Here is a 21437-nt window from a genome sequence, read left to right as displayed (position 1 = left end):
TTGTTATGGCACAGGGAGTAAAGTCAAGTGTTACAGAAGATGTGCAGGTTCACATAAAAAAACTAAGTGCATGTTTGGAAACTGATTAGCGATTGTTAAGGATGCACAGAAATTCCAAAATGTGTGGAGGTTTTGTTGAGATTAAATCAAATAACATTTTATTGGTAACATACACATGGTTAACAGATGATAATGCGAGTGTAGCGAAATGCTTGTGCTTCTAGTTCCGACAGTGCAGTAATATCTAACAATACCCCAACAACTACCGAATACACACAAATCTAAAAAGGGATGAATGAGAATATGTACAAAATATATATGGATGAGCGATGGCCGAGCGGCATAGGCAAGGTGCAATAGATGGTATAAAATACAGTATATACACATATGATAAGTAATGTAAGATATTTAAACATTAAATTGGCATTATTTAAAAGTGGCATGGTGTAAAGTGACTCGTGATCCATTTATTAAAGTGGCCAGTGATTGAGTCTCAATGTAGGCAGCAGCCTCTCTGAGTTAGTGATTGCTGTTTAGCAGTCTGACGGCCTTGAGATAGAAGCTGTTTTTCAGTCACTCGGTCTCAGCTTTGATGCACCTGTACTGACCTCGCCTTCTGGGTTGGTAGCGGTGTGAACAGGCAGTGGCTCGGGTGGTTGTTGTCCTTGATGATCTTTTTGGCCTTCCTGTGACATCAGGTGCTGTAGGTATCATGGAGGGCAGGTAGAAGGCAGTCCTTGTTTGTGGGCTGCGACGGTGGCAAAGTATTATCCTCAAAGCGGGCAGAGAAGGTGTTTAGTTTGTCTGGAAGAGTGACGGTGTCCTTGACTTGGCTGGTTCTCTTTTTGTATTCCGTAATTTTCTGTAGACCCTGCAACATATGTCTCGTGTCTGAGCTGTTGAATTGCGACTCCACTTTGTCCCTTTACTGGCATGTCGCTTGTTTGATTGCCTTGCAGAGGGAATAACTACACCATTTATATTCAGCCATATTCCCAGATCTCTTTCCATGGTTAAATGCGGTGGTTCGCGTTTTCAGTTTTGCGAAAGCCACCTGGTTAGGGTAAGTTTTAATAGGAACAGTGGGAACAACATCTCCAATGCACTTCCTTATAAACTCACTCACTGAGTCAGCGTATAGATCGATGTTGTTCTCTGAGGCTGACCGGAACATATCCCAGTCCGGGTGATCAAAACAATCTTGAAGCATGAATTCCGATTGGTCAGACCAGCGTTGAATGGTTCTAGTAACTGGTATTTGTTTGCAATATGTGATCTATAGGCTAAGATAGCTTCATACACTGTTTATTCAATTGTGGGGTTTGAATAGTGTGAGAAGGCAACATATGGTGAAAATCAAAACATGGAGAACAAAATAAATTCAAGCTCTTAAAAAGGGGCAGTAGCCTACATTCGGTATACAATTTTCAATAACAGCATTATTTAATCTGCAGTTATTATTCTGCTATTTATTCTGTTACCAATAATATTGACATGTAAATAGTATCTTCTGATTGTATTTTGTTAAAATATTAGACAATTGTAATCTATTAGCTTCCAAAATGTATGTAGCCATTAGTGTAAAATACTTAAAGGAAAGGTTCAACCGATTTTGAATGTTATACTGTTTTGGTGCATCTCTGAGTGATGTTCTACCGATACCCTTGGGTGATTTAATGTGTATCGGAGTTATTGGTGTTCAAGCAGGCAGAATCCGACAGATATGACGCAGCACTATGACAAAGTCGCACTTACTTCACTGGAAGTTAATAGGAATATGACTTTCAGATCTCAAAAACATCTACCTACCGTCTCTGACCTTGCGGACTCACTAAACATACATGCTTTGTTTGTAAATTATGGATGTTGGAGTGTGCTCCTGGCTGTCCGTAAGTCAACAAAAAATTGTTTTTTTTTTTTTAAATGGTGCCGTCTGGTTTGCTTTATAAGGAATTTGAAATTATTCATACTTTTATTTTTAATACTTAGGTACATTACTTTTGATACTTACGTATATATATATATATATATATATATATATATATATATATATATATATATATATATATATATATATATATATATATATATTTTTTTTTTTTTTTTAAATTGCTCAAGTAGTATTTTACTGGGTCACTGACTTTTACTTGAGTGTTTTTCTATTAAATGTATCTTTACTTTTACTCAAGTATGACAATTGAGTACTTTTTCCACCACTGCTGCTATGTACCATAGAGGTCAATGGTCAAAGTTCTGCTGACCTGAACATTCCCGAAAATGTGTCTGAATCTCTAAAGCTTTCCAATCTAGCTGTCCGATAAATTCAGATGGAATGGCTTGTCCTGCACTTTGTAAAAACCCAGAGTGCATTGAGGGAATGCTGGAAAAAGCTCTTGGATCCTTTCTAAACATAGCAAATGTGAATACAAAGAGGACTCGGAACACAAAATAGGTGAAGTGAACTGGCAAAAGAGTTTGAGTCCTCAATCAAAGGCGAGGGCAGTGTGAATACAAAGAGAACAGAGTGATTTTCCTTATTTTTTACCCGGAGTTCATGTTAAAAAAAGACTGTGTGAAAATACCCTTTGTGGGAAGAAAAAAAATATGAAAAAAAATGTGATTTCTCATTTGGACCACTCAAAAACAGACAGAATACAATAGTCAACATTTTGCTGAAAGTAGGCTAGACTTCACACTCTCAGAGATACTTTTGGTTGGATAGCATGCAGTCGAATATAATGTTAAGAACAAAAAAGACAAATAGGCTTGTAGTGTGGCTCCCCTTTAGAGCTGCACTCTAGATATGCATTTGCAAATAGCAATTCAGCCGACTAGTATTAGGCCTAACTGATGCAAATTCTGAGTGCCGTGTTCACCAGTATCTAGCCTACTCAAATACATTCTTACTCTGGATAGGCCTATCAGCATTCCAGTCAAGTGCACTCAATCATAACAGTCACAAGTTAATGTATAGAAAGACCTACATGAGGAGTTCTTGCAGAACACGCCCATCATAACATAGACCCAAACTCCTTAAACACAGCCCATGGTTGGCTTTAAAATCAAACACTAGATATAGGCTACATGAATATTGATGAAAGCCATTTTCCAAGTCAATTCATATTTTTCAAGCATGAAATTGCTATTTAAGTGCTCATTTGCCCAAACTAATTTTGTGTTGACTTACTGCCGAACTTGTGCCCACTTCATGCAGTCACTCAAACAGTGACAAACATGGCTAGAAAAAGAGATGACCAGTGATGAAGGTTTATCGCAGTCACTAAGAACATAACCATGAAGACACATTGCTCACATTACTACCTTTTGGTCCTACATCTCCTAACCATCATCCATTGAGTTGGTACAAGACTTCAATCTTCACTGGTAATGGGTCAAATACATTAGGGAAAAATTATACATTTAGGCTACTTTAGTTTAGGTTGGAATAAGCATACGTTTGCGGGTTGAAGCCCGTGGAGTGGGACTACTGCCTCTAAAGCTGTCACTGGTAACTGACTGAGCCCAGCGACGACAGCATGACGAGAACACAGCACTGACACTGTCTCGTCAGTTCGCATCGCTAGCCAAGGCATCCTATCAGAGCATGACTAAGCAAGTTCTGAGCGTCTCTACTTCCCTCCTCTTTGAGGGGGTATGGTCTCGACTCAACTTGGCAGCACTTCAGAGGCAGAAAGGGACGGAGAGTTAAATGGGAGAGAGTAAGAGAGAGAGGGAGTTTGAGACAGAGTGGGCTGAGGAACTGAGGATGGAGTAAGAGAGAAGGATAAAAGAGGTGGCAGTGATAAAAGCCTGAATGTAAAAGATCAACATGCCTCCATTACACACACACACACAGTGGAGGCTACTCAGAGGAAGGGGAGGACCATCCTCCTCAGTGAATTTAATATAAATGGTGAAACATAAAAAAGTTATAAATATATTCACGTCACCAAACAATTGATTAAAACACACTGTTTTGCAATGAAGGTCTTCAGTAGCCTCAGCAGCACTCTGTAGGGTAGCACCACGGTGTAGCCGGAGGACAGCTAGCTTTTGTCCTCCTCTGGGTACATTGACTTCAGTACAGTAACTTACACAGTAATTATGACAACTTCCTGAGGGCATCCTCCAACCCATCAGAGCTCTTGCAGCATGAACTGACATGGTTGTCCACCCAAAGAAAGAATCAGAGAATGACTCTAGTACTGAAACCATAAGCTACAGCTAGCTAGCACTGCATAAAATGTGGTGAGTAGTTGACTCAGAGTGAGAAAGACAGTTTTCTTCCAAAATTAATGAGAAGCGAGAGTGTGATATATGGTTGTATGTTTTTTTAAACTTTCACTTAGCTATCGAACGCAGCTATCTAGTTTAGCCTTCTTAAACAGAGAGGGATGCCATGTTAGCTAGTTGGCTATCCAACACTGGAACTCTTCCAAGTCAAGGTAAGCTTTTGGTTTTATTAATTTATTGCCACCGGGTCCCACCGCTGTAAATGCTAAACTGCTTTCTGACCGTACACTGTACTGCGTTATTGCAGCCGGTTTACTAACTCGTTAGTTCTAGTAGCTATATTGATTATGCGGGACAACGATGTAGGCTGTGTATATCGGCCGGCGGTCATGATATGAAGGTTTGGCTTGGAAAGATTATTTTGCCTGGTCAGACAGCTGATGTGTTGTGCACTGAAGTCCACAATCGACAGGAACAGCGATAGGAGGAAAGCACGTAGATCAGGGGTGTCAAAGTCAAATGGACGGAGGGCCAAATAAAAAAATCAGCTACAAGACGAGGGCCAGACTGTTCGAATGTTCATTGAAAAATTTTTAAATGACGCATATAGTCTAGTGAACCTAATTGAACCTACTGAAAACCTAACAAATATATTACAATATGATCAGATAAATAAAGCAATATTTTCTTATGGCTCTGTCAGTAATCTTTAATTTTCAACAGACACAAAAGACAAATTTCCTTTATATAAATATCCCCATAACATGAACATTAAATGAAAGAAACCGGTATTCAAGGCACCATCAGTAGACTATATTTTCTATTTTAGCAAAAGTGGGCTAAATTTACTTCAAAGAAAAAACAATAATAGCAATTTTCTATCATCCACTCAACTGAAATATTTTTAAAATATAATTGGATTGAAATACAAAAAAATAAAGTGCAAAAATCTATTAATCAAAAACAACACTTTGTTTAAGGAGAAGTAACATGCAGTGAAAACAAATATTAAATTTTAACTTTTAAACTTGAACTGAGTAAAAACTCTAAATATGTGATTGCACAGTAATGTTCACTTGTTTGAGGTTGAGGGTGATACTTGGTGGTGTCCCATCTTTTCCACAAGTTCATCAATGTTCGGGGTAAGGCTCTGAGCTGAAGAAATCCTCAGAATTGAGTGGAGGTGTTCAGCAGTAAGTCGACTTCTGTGTGATGTTTTGTTCAGGTTCATCAAAGAAAACAGTTGTTCACACAGGTATGTGCTGCCAAACATAGACAACGTTTGAGCAGCCTGGATGCGCAGCTGGGGCATTGTGCCGGGGAGGAAACGGGCGAACTCCGCAGCACCCACTGCCGCATATTTTGCCCTCAGTGCATCATTGCATTGGAGGTCAATCAACTCCATTTGGAGGTTTGGTGGTGAGCTTTCCACGTCAACAGCAAATGGGTTACCGAGCAGTTCCAACCTGCTTTTTTGTGCTTCAAAGTCAGCAAATCGGCGTCGAAAGTCAGCGGCAAGCATACCTATTTTATCAGCCAACTGTGTGCTCGGGAACGCACTGGTAGAGAGCTTCTCTTTCATGGTCTGGCAGCTGGGAAAGTGGCTCAAATTTTCTTTCCGCATCTGCGTCTCCCACAGAGTCAGTTTGGTTTTAAATGCCTTCACTGTACTGTACATATCAGAGATGACACGATCCCGACCCTGCAGCTGCAAGTTTATTGCATTCAGATGACTCATAATGTCACACAGAAAAGCCATTTCACACAGAAACATTTCGTCTCGGAGTTGTGTTGTGTCTTTCCCTTTGCTGTCCAAGAACAGACAAATCTCCTCACGAAGCTCGAAACATCTTTGAAGCACCTTTCCCTGGCTTAGCCATCGCACCTCTGTGTGATAAGGCAAATCACCATGCTCCGTTTCTAACTCCGTCAGAAATGCCTTGAACTGGCGGTGATTCAAACCTTTGGCTCTGATAAAGTTAACTGTGCGCGTGATGATGCTCATTACATGCTCCATTTTCAAGGCTTTACCGCACAACGCTTCCTGGTGTATGATACAATGATAAGCTGTCAGCTCACCTGTCGCGTTTTCCTCTTGCATCTTTTCCCGTATCTTCGCCACCAGTCCGCTCCTGTGTCCACACATCGCAGGTGCTCCGTCGGTTGTCAAACCCACGAGTTTTTCCCAAGGCAGCTCCATCTCATTTACACATCTTGACACCTCTTCATACAAATCATGCCCCGTAGTTGTGCCATGCATAGGACGTAAAGCCAAAAACTCCTCTGTCACGCTTAGGTTGGAGTCCACTCCGCGGATGAAAATTGACAACTGGGCAATGTCAGAAATGTCGGTGCTCTCATCCACAGCCAAGGAATATGCAATAAAATCTTTTCCCTTTTTCACAAGCTGCTCTTTTAGATTGATGGACAACTGGTCTACTCTCTCGGCAATGGTGTTTCTGCTCAGACTCACATTTAAAAAGAGTTGCCTTTTTTCTGGGCAAACTTCGTCACAAACTTTAATCATGCAGTTTTTGATGAAATCCCCCTCCGTAAATGGCCGGGCTGATTTAGCGATCTCTTCTGCCAAAATAAAACTGGCCTTGACAGCAGCCTGGCCTTGTGATTTGGCTTTTTTGAACAGAGCCTGTCGAGATTTGAGGCCTCGTTTTAATTCCTCTGCCTTTTGTAGCCTTTGTTCCATGTCCATATTCTTGTTTTTGTCCGCGTGTTTCGTTTCATAATGTCGTCTCAGATTATACTCTTTCAGTACCGCCACACTTTCTCCACACAGAAGACACACAGGTTTTCCAGCTACCTTCGTGAACATATACTCCGACTCCCACCTTGTTTGAAACCCCCGGTTCTCAGTATCCACCTTCCGTTTTGCCATTTTTGATGGGTATCTGAAAGTTAATTTTACTGTGATGCTGACGACTGCTGTGCCAATAAATATTGAAATGAAGCAGCCTACTGCTCGGTGCGTCACCTTTGCATTGTGGGAAATGTAGTATTGGTGCGTGTAAAAGATCTGCGGGCTGCCGGCTTGCTGCGGGCCGGTTCTAATAATAAATCAAGATCATCCCAGGGGCCGTAAAAAACCTTCTTGCGGGCCGGATGTGGCCCGCGGGCCTTGACTCTGACATATGTGACGTAGATAGTTGCGAGAAGGAATTATAAACACAACGAGCAAAGTGAGCATGCTGTTTTTATGTGGCTGCTATGAAAGTGAACTGTGTCTGCGTGTGATCAGGGGTGTATTCTTCCCGCCGATTCTGTTGAAAAACATTTCTTAAAAACAGAAGAAAACAGAACCGGGATAAACATACCTGAATTTGTACAATAGAAACTAATTTGTAGCTGTTGGACGAATGATTATACCCTAGATCAGCTACATGCAGGCAAGAGTGTGTAAGGTAGTACTGAATGTGTCACTGTCGCACCTTGATTACTCAAAATTCTCTCTACCGGTGCACCTACGTTGTAAACTTTCATTCAGAGGCTAGGTTGTAGCAACCTCATGACGGGTACAGGGTAAATTTGGGTATTAGCCTAAAACTATTGATGTTCCATTCACTCAGCTCAATGTAACATGAATGAGTCATCCAATATGCTGTAATAGAAAGAAGGCAATGCTCATAAACAAAGATCATCCTCCCTCATCCTACACTGCAACGACCACTGACACACACCTACCTAGCTTTCTCACCTCGCGTCGGAATGCAGAGGTATTCATCTGTCGTGGGCATACACGTAGGTGCTTTCAGAAGTGTTTTTTGAGTGGGGAAAGATCAAGGTCTAACAGGAGGTCCTGAGATAATGTAAAAGATGTAGCCTAGCCTGACAAGGCTCATGTTAGGCCACATCATGATTGCCGATGGGGGAAAAAACAGGGAGATTGACAAGAAAGCTCTGCTTGTAGAGGACCTGTATGCTGGAATACATTGCATGCTGCAATTCTTTAGACCGTTTTAGTCTTCTTCCTTTGTTCTGCCTCCTTGTAAGGCAAATGAGAAATAAACTAGAAAGTGAAAACTATTAAAACCCATTGTAATAGGGTAATAATAATAATCTGAATAAATGAGTTGCAAATAAAATCTGGACACACACAAGATAATATATATGGAGGATAGGTTTATGGGAAGCTCCTAGAAAAATTGGAAGAAAGGCTCATTATTCCAACTAAATCAATGCTCCCCCACAGAAACAATGTCTACGGTGGACTTCAACTCAACATGTATTGTATGTTTTAAAAAGGTTCTTCCAGCCTTTCTGTGTCCTCACATCCAGACATGTGTAGTAGAGCAGTGTGGTCCTCTGATAGATAATGTCAAGTAAAGAGTATAATTGAATTGGTTGCAAATCCAAGGTCACTCTCCAACCCCAAGTTATGAGAGGACTGAGTGAGGTTCTTGAAGGTAGTATGGGAGTCTCACATCCAGAGTAAGCTGCTGATCATGTGAATCAAGTTTGTTGATAATTCAAGCTCAAGTGAATTGACTTCAGATGTGCAAAGTGGCCTTGTGAGCCCTAGCCCCACATGACCGCTTGACATGATCCTGTGTCACTCTTGTCCCAGAGGTTGCCGATGACAACCAAGCCGGTGTACCCAGGTGCTTCTCCCTCAATCTCAGCTCAATTCCGGTCTCCAACCCTTGCCCATAAACCCTTTTCTCAATAGTCTTAGCAGAACTGAAGGGACCAGACAGATCTCCTAATCTGCAACCTAGATCTTCAATAGCACCATAATGCTTTCACCTGTCCAGGACCTGTAAGGTCTGTGCAAAACATGTGAGAAGGGGCTAAGGGTTTAGAGAAAGGGGGACAAGAGCAGAAGGAATCCGGGCTGGAGCTGCCCATCACAGGCAGGTGGGTGTGGTGGAGAGAAGGCCCTGGTTCCTGCATGCTAGACTAACTCAAAGCAATGCCAGGAATTTCATTCCCAGGAACCCCAGCCAGTGTGGGCCTGCACAGCACCACATGCAAATAGTAGAGATGTGCATCTTTCCCATACAGCAATGATACGTTTTAGTTTGAAACGATTCAATTCGATTGGAGAATGAAAGCACATTCATTTTCCATTCTAAATTCAAATCTGCTGATGGAATTCATAAGCTGGGCCTCCCTGAGCTGGATCTGTCTGAGTTGATTTATGTGTGTGTGTGTGTAAAGGATGCATGTCTATGGTGTACTATGTAGGCACCTGAGCTGAGCAATAAGGGAGACTAGGCATCTACAACCCCATTACCACTATCAGATCTGAGGGGTGGGGCAATGGAGCCTGTTTTTTGTCCCCCCCCTTCTAAAATTGCCACCACCCACTAATTAACTTGTCATTTTAGAAAACTAAGTGTTTGAGCTAGTAGTGTATCAATATTTATCATTTACAAATGAGCTATGACAGCCAATGAATAATATAGCAATACTTTGGATTTCACCCCATCTCAAAATCTAATGGTTTTGACCATTTTGAAGTTTTTACAGTGTGACATTTTCTTCCCCTCTTGCTTCGACCACACAGTGGGCCTCGCAAAAATGATTGCTGTCCTCGTTATGAAATTATCAAACGTTACCATTTTTATATATAAAATAACCATAGAGATTGTTTAAAGCAAAACTACAAAAACTATTGCTGATAGTAAAACCTCAACAATCAAAATAAAATCAATTTTATGCCCGGTTCGGCAAGTATTTCCAGATGAGAGCTGTCTCCGGTAGCTTACTTTTCCCAATTTTCAACTAGAGGTCGACCGATAATGATTTGTCAACGCAGATACCGATTATTGGAGGACCAAAAAAAGCTAATACCGATTAATCTGAGATTTATAAATATATATATATATATATATATATATTAATGACAATTACAACAATACTGAATGAACATAAAATACATAAAATCAAATTAGTCTCAAATAAATAATGAAACATGTTCAATTTGTGTTCACTGTTCAATTTCAAAAACAAAGTATAAGTGCAATATGTGCCACGTAAAAAAGCTAACCTTTGACTATTGGATGTTCTTATGGGCACTATAGTATTGCCTGCCTAATCTCGGGAGTTGATAGGCTTGAAGTCATAAACAGCGCTGTGCTTCAAACATTGCGAAGAGCTGCTGGCAAATGCAGGAAAGTTTGAATGAATGCTTACGAGCCTGCTGCTACCTACCACTGCTCAGTCAGACTGCTCTATCAAATCATAGACTTAATTATAATAAACACACAGAAATACAAGCCTTAGGGGATTAATATGGCCAAATCTGGAAACTATCATTTTGAAAACAACACGTTTATTCTTTCAGTGAAATACGGAACCATTTTATCTAACGGGCGCCATCCCGACGTCTAAATATTGCTGTTACGTTGCACAACCTTCAATGTCATAACTATGTACAATTCTGGCAAATTAATTACGGTCTTTGTTAGGAAGAACTGGTCTCCACAGTTGACAATGAGCCTGGTTGGCCAAACTGCTGCATATACCCCGACTCGGCTTGCACTGAACTCAAGAGAAGTGACACAATTTCCCTAGTTAATATTGCCTGCTGACAAGCATTTTTTAAACTAAAAATTAACTTAAAGGTATAAGTAAGTTTTTTTTTAAATATACTTGTGTATTGATTTCAAGAAAGGCATTGATGTTTATGGTTAGGTACACATTGGTGCAACGATTGTGCTTTTGTTAAATCATCACCCGTTTGGCGAAGTAGGCTGTGATTAAATTCTAAATTAACAGGCACTGCATTGATTATATGCAACACGGGACAAGCTAGTTAGTTAAACTAGTAATGTCATCAACCATGTGTAGTTAACTAGTGATTATGTTAAGATTGATTGTTTTTTATAAGTTTAATGCTAGCTAGCAACTTACCTTTGCTCCTTGCTGCACTCGTGTAACAGGTGGTCAAGTCTGCCACACAGTCTTCTGGTGGAGTGCAATGTAATCGTTATGAAAAATAGAGGTCGGCCGATTTCAAGTTTCAACCAGCCATAGATAAATTACCCAGCAAACACATAGGCTTTATTAGTTCAGTAACAACCTAATATTACGCAAGCAATTTTACAATTTGAATGCTGAAGGTAGACTGAGCAGATGTGCAATATCAGGAACAGGCTGCCTACCCCACGTTGGTCAGTGCCCAAAGCTGAGCACAGTGCGCAGTTTGTCTAGGCTACTGGTGTTGTCTGGGGTTGTTCGGCATGCAAAATGACTTGTAGATCAATGACTTAACAGTTACAAACAGTTCCACACTGAAGGAGAGGACGCATCAGTTGTCAAAAGATTTGATACTTTCAGAAGGTAGAAATAATGTAATACGACTCCCCAAAAAATTGTGAACGGGTGATTCGTAAAGTTTAAAATCAATTTTCTGACTGATGCAAGCTACATTTGGATCGGTTTTGGGTCCGCAGACCAATGCGGATGTTTGAATCGGGGACCGATGCGTACCGGTGAATCACTACATCCCTAGCAAACAGACTAGGAGAACAAAAGAAAGAGGAAAATGGGGCACACTGTTTATGGAAAATTGTCTGCGCTTGAAAATTGTGATTATTGCAGATGCTAAAGTGATTCATTTGATTGATTATCGTCAAAGAGTAGAGGCACAAGATGCAGCATGTGTGGATGTACAGTGCCTTGCGAAAGTATTCGGCCCCCTTGAACTTTGCGACCTTTTGCCACATTTCAGGCTTCAAACATAAAGATATAAAACTGTATTTTTTTGTGAAGAATCAACAACAAGTGGGACACAATCATGAAGTGGAACGACATTTATTGGATATTTCAAACTTTATTTAACAAAAAAACTGAAATTGGGCGTGCAAAATTATTCAGCCCCCTTAAGTTAATACTTTGTAGCGCCACCTTTTGCTGCGATTACAGCTGTAAGTCGCTTGGGGTATGTCTCTATCAGTTTTGCACATCGAGAGACTGAAATGTTTTCCCATTCCTCCTTGCAAAACAGCTCGAGCTCAGTGAGGTTGGATGGAGAGCATTTGTGAACAGCAGTTTTCAGTTCTTTCCACAGATTCTCGATTGGATTCAGGTCTGGACTTTGACTTGGCCATTCTAACACCTGGATATGTTTATTTTTTAACCATTCCATTGTAGATTTTGCTTTATGTTTTGGATCATTGTCTTGTTGGAAGACAAATCTCCGTCCCAGTCTCAGGTCTTTTGCAGACTCCATCAGGTTTTCTTCCAGAATGGTCCTGTATTTGGCTCCATCCATCTTCCCATCAATTTTAACCATCTTCCCTGTCCCCGCTGAAGAAAAGCAGGCCCAAACCATGATGCTGCCACCACCATGTTTGACAGTGGGGATGGTGTGTTCGGCTGTGTTGCTTTTACGCCAAACATAACGTTTTGCATTGTTGCCAAAAAGTTCAATTTTGGTTTCATCTGACCAGAGCACCTTCTTCCACATGTTTGGTGTGCCTCCCAGGTGTCTTGTCGCAAACTTTAAACCACACTTTTTATGGATATCTTTAAGAAATGGCTTTCTTCTTGCCACTCTTCCATAAAGGCCAGATTTGTGCAATATACGACTGATTGTTGTCCTATGGACAGAGTCTCCCACCTCAGCTGTAGATCTCTGCAGTTCATCCAGAGTGATCATGGGCCTCTTGGCTGCATCTCTGATCAGCCTTCTCCTTGTATGAGCTGAAAGTTTAGAGGGACGGCCAGGTCTTGGTAGATTTGCAGTGGTCTGATACTCCTTCCATTTCAATATTATCGCTTGCACAGTGCTCCTTGGGATGTTTAAAGCTTGGGAAATCTTTTTGTATCCAAATCCGGCTTTAAACTTCTTCACAACAGTATCTCGGACCTGCCTGGTGTGTTCCTTGTTCTTCATGATGCTCTCTGCGCTTTTAACGGACCTCTGAGACTATCACAGTGCAGGTGCATTTATACGGAGACTTGATTACACACAGGTGGATTGTATTTATCACCATTAGTCATTTAGGTCAACATTGGATCATTCAGAGATCCTCACTGAACTTCTGGAGAGAGTTTGCTGCACCGAAAGTAAAGGGGCTGAATAATTTTGCACGTCCAATTTTTCAGTTTTTGATTTGTTAAAAAAGTTTGAAATATCCAATAAATGTCGTTCCACTTCATGATTGTGTCCCACTTGTTGTTGATTCTTCACAAAAAAATACAGTTTTATATCTTTATGTTTGAAGCCTGAAATGTGGCAAAAGGTCACAAAGTTCAAGAGGGCCGAATACTTTCGCAAGGCACTGTAAATGCTATTGTAATGTGAAAAGTCTATGTAAGTACATATGGCTGAGTTGGTGTGACATTTTCCATCTCCAATTTAAGATTATGTCCATTGATATTTAGCAGGGCTAGGAGAATATTCGGGAATATTCTACAGACTACAGCTGGCTTTTTGAAAAACCTGACCACAACTTTGCCCACAAAATGAAGAAATTATTAAAAATTCCAGAGAACTTGAAAGACTTTGCAAACTCACTCCATTGGAAATGTGTGGTGAGGCTAAAATGAGGGCTTGCTCTTGACAAAGCCTCTCATGGCAGGGCTGACAAACGTGGCATTTTGGCTTTGGCAAAGCTGGCCAAAATGTCTTGAGCAGTGAACCAAGGAGGAAATATACATTTAAAAAAATGGCATGACAAAACAATCCCGATTTCCCTATTTCATTCCACAGCAGAAACCTAAACAATGCTCATCCACTGGAGCGCATGCACATTTTCGAATCCTCTCAGTTCCCTGTGTCAGCACGTTCCAGACAAATGTAACAATTTTTTTAAAGCCGAGAGGCCAATGGCTAAATCAATAAGGTTAACAGACGGTGTGTCCACATTGAACGGCTCAATGCGGAAAAGCTGGTCTTGCCATGGGGCTCTTTTGAAGTCTTCCATAACCTCTCCTAGACTTGTTGACACAGCTTGAGCGGGGAAAGCAACACTTGAGGGATCCGAGGGGCGTGGTTTGGTGGAGAAGAAATGGGGTAAAAGCTTGTCGCAAAAAAATTCCTTAATGCGACCCACTGGGGCTATAACCTCCCCTCTGTTGTCTCTCACTCCCGCTCTCTGCGAGGGCTGACTTGCTCTGACCTCATGCATTGGGCTACATTCCTGCCATGCCTGTGGCGTTACATTGCAACGGCATCATGGCACTTTAGCATTTGCCGGCCCTTGCCAGTCTACACACAACAGGAATGCAGAGGCCATCCCCCCTCGTTGGGATGCCACATGTGCCCGTCGTCCAACAGTGGGAACTCGAGCAAAGACTTGAACTGTTTCTCTGCAGCATTCCTCCACAGTTCATTCAATCTCCCACATAAGACCAACTTCTCAACATAATGAACAGTGTACTGTTTCTGCAGTGTTAGCTAAAAGATTAACCGATGCATGTCAAAGGTCATTTCCAGATTCATATCAAATGGTACACTGTAGCATTACATCATTCAGTCCTAGCTGGTCCATTAGGATGTTTTTTCAGTAGGCTAGAATTCAGTTTCAGAATTATTAACCTACTGTTTCAGTACTGTTCTGATTCTCCCAGTTCTTCTTATCATTCTCTTCTCCTGATCACTACCTCTGGCCCAATATGACACAGTGGGGCTTACGCGGGGCCTACCCCTTCACGTCAAACTCCCATTGTAAATTGGGCTGCTTATCTTGACCACTACCATTATATAGGCCTAATACTTTTAAGGCCTAAATCGGTCAGTCTGGAGTGGTTTTAGCTAAGCACTTTACAGTGAAAAACAACTTGGGCTTGGCCGAAGCTGTCGTGAACTAAATATATGCTAGTCATAAACAATACTCATCTTGAGAAAGCACTGGGGTGAACAAAAAAAATGTAAAGAACATTTTTTTTAAACATTTTACGATTTGCTTAACTGTCATTGTAACATCTCACTTGAGAGCTGTGCAGTGAAGTTCACTGACTCGGCATTCCCCTGCTTGCAGCATCTTGCTGAAAAACCCCACCCTGATCACCTCACGCCAGTTATAGGCCTCTATTTGCCAACACACGCAATCTAGAGAGGTTCTAGTCATTGTTCACTCTGTGTAGACCAAGGTAACATATGTGGTGTGTCACTAAAATTTGCCCACATCAGACATGTCATTTCAAACCATCCCGAAGGCTGATATGCGTTTGTTTGATCAAAAACATCAATTTCACTCAGCAGCGAGTCGGTAAAGCGCCCAAAACATGGCCAGCACCTTTATGAGACTAGATGAGGGTGTCCCAAAATATCGAGACAGTCAGAATCTACTTGAAAAAAGTTGCTGCATCAATCTTGATGGGCTGTGACCCAAGTATGTAATGTTTCAAAACCTAATTTCTCTTTAAAAATACATGTGGAAGCAGGCAAGCAGAGCATCACAACAACAATATAAAAAGACACGTATGACTACTCTAGCATTTCTCATGATGATTACTACTACAATATGCAGGGTTGCTGGTAGCAATCGTTTATTTATTGTCTGAAATTGAGGGCCCAGTTTGAACGTTGCTATGGACCCCTTAGTTTAGGAAAAAGTGATGCCGTTTTGCCGAGGGGGGGCAACGTTCTGTGAGTGTGACAGCGTCCTCCCCCACAGAAGCTGCCAGTGCCACCACACTCAAACTGACACGGTGGGCAAGATGTGCATGCAGTGACGCTGAGATAGCAGATACAAATAAAAGGAGACAGGTGTAGGAATGGTGTAGTGCATAGGGAACTAGTGACATTCGAGTTTAGGTATGGGAATCAAACACAAAAAAGTTAAGTCAAACATAGGGCTGTGTGTGTGTCTGTCACATAGAAGCACCGAGTCCCCACGGGTGCACCCCAATAATGAGCGGGGGGGGGAAGCTAACAACTATTAGCACACACAAGCATTTCGCTACACCCGCAATAACATCTGCTAAATATGTGTATGCAGCCAATAAAATGTGATTTGACCAACCAAACCATGCGTCACGGGCAACATGTTGTGTTTTGACATGGCATCATCAAATGTGTGTTGCAAAAAACATCAATTCCTACAAGACAACACCGTTTGAGTTAGCTAATTAACGTTAGCTGACTAGCTAATAATAGCTACGTTGCTTGTAATGCATACCCTCGCCGTCTAGTTAGTTCGCTTGGCACCTGCCAACGTCCTAGCCTACCTTGTTCAGGGAGGGTACCAACAGCCCCCGCCATTTCGGTGCGTTCTCCTCGCTGAAAAAGTCGTACTGAACCTGGGCCGCTTGCATAGCTTCAGCTGTTCGTCGTCGTGCGCTATCTTGCAGCCAGCGAGCGATGTGTGTTCACGGCCACTCTTCACATCAATACAGTATGTAGCATGGCCCGTGGTTGGAACTGAGAGGTGCAATATTCTGTGCGGCCCGCTGCCTCAGAATATCCACCCAATGAGCATTCCTCTACCAAAACAGTTAACAATGCGACCATCGCATCGGCAGTGTACAGATGTTGATCGCTGCTAGCTAGCCGTCTGCAGCTGCCGAAGCAAGGAGCTATCGTTAACTAGCAGGCTTGCTCTTTCGGGCACCGAGTTTTAAAAAAGCCAAAATTCACGAAACCAAATATACTTCAAACGCTAACTAGCAAGCTTGCGTTGCGTTGTCAAATTGACATTATTCCAAGTTCTGAGCTGACGTTGATGGCAACAAACGAACGGTAGCCTTGCTAATTTAGCACGCTAGTTTGCAGCCGGGCTGGTGATGTTACTAGCCATAGCCGATCGATCCGAATTGGAAACTGGTTGGCAGTAGTGATCAACGATCTGTGGACAGTGGCGTAGCTGGCTAGCTAGTATCCAATTTAGGGATTCATGTGTCACTTCACGTTTCGGGAACTGCGATACTGTTCGTCCTTTTCGGCCAGTTGAACCATTCCCTATATTTTTGGGGAAAAAAAACTCTTCGGTGCATAATCACCCATTTTCACCGAATCTTCGACAGGGTGGATATTGATAACTGTGTTATCCTCCATGAATTTATAATTTCCAAAACATGTCTCCAGACTATTTAGCTTTTTGTTAAGTTATCGAGAAAACCAAGATTCCACGCACAGGCTGGCTTTAATGACCAGTTAGGCTTTGGTCAAAATGATTTCTTTGGACGATTGTTATGACTGGTCGGTTGCAGTTGTTGGTACAAGAATTGCACAGGCGCAATGGATAGCTAATGACGTACTTCGGGTTTGTTTTCGATAATCATCGCGCCTGCCCAAGATCTGGATCTAATCTGGCTAAACCGAGAGCAATAATTGTTTAAACGATAGAATGAAAAAGATCGCTTGATGAGGAGGATCACTTGAAACCATTGCATACTCACTGTCACTCCAACACACACACACTCCCATCATTTTCTCACTCACATAATATGCACATACATTTATACTGACCCTACACACCCACTCACATACAAGCTGCTACTACTCTGTTTATTTTATATCCTGTTGCCTAGTCACATTACCCCTATACAGATCTACCCCCATCACTCCAGTATACCTGCACATGTAAATATGGTATTGGAACTAACATTTAAATTAATTCCTGTATATAGTACCGTATGCTTACTTCATTACTTTGTGTATTTCTTATTTCTCGTGTGCTTCACCCCCCCCCCCCCGTAAACCAGTTATGGATTATTGCATTTTGGGGTTGAGTTTGCAAGAAAGGCATTTCACTGTATTTGTGAAATTTGAAACATGCCAACGATGCATGTGAACAAGTGCTAGATTAACTCACGCGGTGAGGTCGCAGACTTGACTAACAGAGCCCAGAGAAAACATCATGGAAACCATTTATCTTTTTGTAGAGACTTCCCAAAGAAGACACCTCCACTAACTGTGTGGAGCAGTTAATGGTATAGAAAGTATTCCCAATGTTCAAAATACACATCTACATCTTGGCAGAAAGTATTCCTGTAGGTTTAATAGGCTTAAAAATATACAGTTGAAGTCGGAATTTTTACATACACCTTAGCCAAATACATTTAAACTCAGTTTTTCACAAATTCTGACATTTAATCCTTGTAAAAATTCCCTGTCTTAGGTCAGTTAGGATCACCACTTTATTTTAAGAATGTGAAATGTCTGAATAACAGTAGAGAATGATTTCAGCTTTTATTTATTTCATCACATTCCCAGTGGGTCAGAAGTTTACGTACACTCAATTAGTATTTGGTAGCATTGCCTTTACATTGTTTAACTTGGGTCAAACGTTTCATGTAGCCTTCCACAAAATTCCCACAATAAATTGGGTGAATTTTGGCCCATTCCTCCTGACAGAGCTGGTGTAACTGAGTCAGGTTTGTAAGGCCTCTTTGCTCACACACGCTTTTTCAGTTCTGCCCACAAAGTTTCTATAGGATTGAGGTCAGGGCTTTGTGATGGCCACTCCAATACCTTGACTTTGTTGTCCTTAAGCCATTTTGCCACAACTTTGGAAGTATGCTTGGTGTCATTGTCCATTTGGAAGACCCATTTGCGACCAAGCTTTAACTTCCTGACTGATGTCTTGAGATGTTGCTTCACTATATCCACATAATTTTCCACCCTCATGATGCCATCTATATTGTGAAGTGCACCAGTCCCTCCTGCAGCAAAGCACCCCCACAACATGATGCTGCCACCCCCATGCTTCAGAGTTGGGATGGTGTTCTTCAGCTTGCAAGCCTCCCCCTTTTTCCTCCAAACATAACAATGGTCATTTTGGCCAAACAGTTCTATTTTTGTTTCATCAGACCAGAGGACATTTCTCCAAAAAGTACGATCTTTGTCCCCGTGTGCAGTTGCAAACCGTAGTCTAGCTTTTTTTAAAGGCGGTTTTGGAGCAGTGGCTTCTTCACTGCTGAGCGGCCTTTCAGGTTATGTCGATATAGGACTCGTTTTACTGTAGGACTCGTTTTACATTTTACAATTAGCATATCAGAAGCTTCTAAAGCCATGACATCATTTTCTGGAATTTTCCAAGCTGTTTAAAGGCACAGTCAACTTAGTGTATGTAAACTTCTGACCCACTGGAATTGTGATAGTGAATTATAAGTGAAATAATCTGTAAACAATTTTTGGAAAAAGTACTTGTGTCATGCACAAAGTAGATGTCCTAACCGACTTACCAAAACTATAGTTTGATAACAAGACATTTGTGGAGTGGTTGAGAAACAAGTTATAATAACTCCAACCTAAGTGTATGTAAACTTCCAACTTCAACTGTATACCCACTAAAATGTCAGAGAAAAATGTAAGGCTTTCTATAGTTCATCAGTCAATCAATGTATCCCATCATGAGTTAAAATGTTTAATATGTAACATGTCCAAATATAGGCAGTTGTACAGGCAACATTAAGCAATTTTATTTTACAGTATTTACATGAAACAAAAGCAACATGAAAAGAAACCAAGTGAGAAGATCCTTATACTTCATCATACCATCTAAAATTTGAGAGAGAAAAAAAACAGGTTTCCTATGGCTCATCAGTCAATCAATTTAGTTAAAATGTTTAATATGTAACATGTCCAAATATTGGCAGTTAAACAATTAAGCACTTTTATTTTACTGTATTTACATGACACAAAAGCAATCGCGAAAGAAACTAAGTCGGAAGATCCTTGTACTTCATCATACCCTCCCCTTTAGTTGTGTAGGCTACATGGAGTCAGCAAGGGACATTTAGTGTTACATGTTCAATTTGGGCCCACATATTCTCACTGACTCCCAAACGCATGAGGTAGAGGTCTTACTATGACACCCAAACACCATAACAAACAATATGAACAATGCAATTTGGCAACATTCAACTCATTGCCCACCATAAGGAAAGGGATTCTACAACTGCCCAGAGTCTCTTCAGTTTGACTGCAGTTTTAACAATAGCTTGGCGTGTATGTAAAAAAATAAACCTTACATTGCCTGGTTAAATGCCTTAAGTTTACATCTAAAGTGTATAGCATGATGTATTCTAATGCACTCATGCAGATACTGTGTTATAAGTGCAAATTAACCATACCTTAAATGTATGAATAAAGTGTTTCATTGCATACAACTATGTGCCAATTTCACAACCAGTGCATATCTGAGCATTGACAACTTTCTATGGGGTTGGAATTGAAGTGTGAAAATAAAATGACATTGCATATGGCTTCATATCAAAATGAACCTAACATATAAAAAAAAGGCAACTCATGACCAAAATTAACAGACACTTTTCTCTTTGACACCCTACCACTAAGTTTTGTAAAATTATATTGCTTGACAAGCCCTTAAAAGTAGTACCCCACAATGATTAGCCAACAACTCTTTATATCTCTCAAAGTTGGGTTGGCAACTGTACAAAATATATGCAGCATGGTTATCTACATAACATACTCATAGTGTACAACCTCAATATTCTATTTACATGAATTACAAACACATTTGTCAAGCATTTGTCAGGTAAGGTAGCATGTTCTCAGTAGTTGGTCAATACTGAAATAGTGTGATATCCAGGAATGTGGGTTTGTGTTACTATACATTTTGACTTTCAATTAAAATCATAAGGTTCATTTAAAAACAGGACACATCCAAGGTCGCTTGCTTGATGAATGGTCCGATTGCATCTGAGACCAAGGAGTTGCAGAGTCAGACATGTCCTTCTCGTCATATTCTGTTCCCATCAGGACATGAATTCCAATTTATGACCAGAAAAATAAATCTAATTGCAATTTTCAATGACTGAATTTAATTCAGATTCATAATCTCTTAAAGTGTAACTGAAACCAACCCTGGGCCATGTTCATTAAGGCATACAATGGAAAATGTTTTGACACCGACAATGAAACCTAAGGTTTCTTATTGGACAGGTTCAGATAGTACAGCCCTGTATCACTTCGTATCAGAAAGTTTTGTGCCTACTGAACAGGACCCTGGTTACCAGAGCACAGGGTGGTTAGTAACTGTTCTCGTGTCCAGCCAGGATGTATTGGTTGCTGTGCGCTGTAGGGTTGTCTGTAGGTCTGCTCTCCAGCACCACAACCCTGCAATCAAAAGGTACAATAGGGGTGTATTCAGTGATGTGAAATGTTCTCAATGTTGCAGATAGAAATTAAATTAATAGAGTTGACCCCATTACTGTCCCTATTCCATCTGACAGACAATCATGTCTGTTCTACACAAAACATTTCTATCTGAACCTTTTATATTGTTACATCCTCCTGAACAGCACTAAGTCACTTTATGGCCACAGAC

General features: G+C 41.0%; 1 protein-coding gene and 1 pseudogene across 5 annotated transcripts in view; both read right to left on the bottom strand.

Moving 5' to 3' along the window:
- The window catches only part of LOC110486079 (son of sevenless homolog 1), an 82010-nt gene extending 64419 nt beyond the window's left edge, over window positions 1-17591 (bottom strand). For 3 of the 4 annotated variants that reach the window (XM_036940731.2, XM_036940732.2, XM_036940734.2), the window contains exon 1: window positions 16372-17568. In XM_036940731.2, coding sequence (XP_036796626.1) covers window positions 16372-16458 — 87 coding nt within the window. In that variant the 5' untranslated portion in view covers window positions 16459-17568. Of the gene's footprint in view, window positions 1-16371 lie in introns of all 4 variants that reach the window. The other variant, XM_036940733.2, reaches the window with a different exon arrangement.
- A 1908-nt stretch (window positions 17592-19499) lies between these two features.
- The window catches only part of LOC110485133 (mitogen-activated protein kinase kinase kinase kinase 3-like), a 100048-nt pseudogene continuing 98110 nt past the window's right edge, over window positions 19500-21437 (bottom strand). The window contains exon 35 of the transcript XR_016485880.1: window positions 19500-21226. The product of XR_016485880.1 is annotated as a mitogen-activated protein kinase kinase kinase kinase 3-like (transcript). The remainder of the gene's footprint in view (window positions 21227-21437) is intronic.

Source organism: Oncorhynchus mykiss, chromosome 13 (genome assembly GCF_057628025.1).
Source record: "Oncorhynchus mykiss isolate SJ-2025 chromosome 13, ASM5762802v1, whole genome shotgun sequence".
Classification (NCBI taxonomy): domain Eukaryota; kingdom Metazoa; phylum Chordata; class Actinopteri; order Salmoniformes; family Salmonidae; genus Oncorhynchus; species Oncorhynchus mykiss.
The sequence above is the reverse complement of the archived record's forward strand: the minus strand, read 5'-3'. Positions and strand labels throughout refer to the sequence as shown.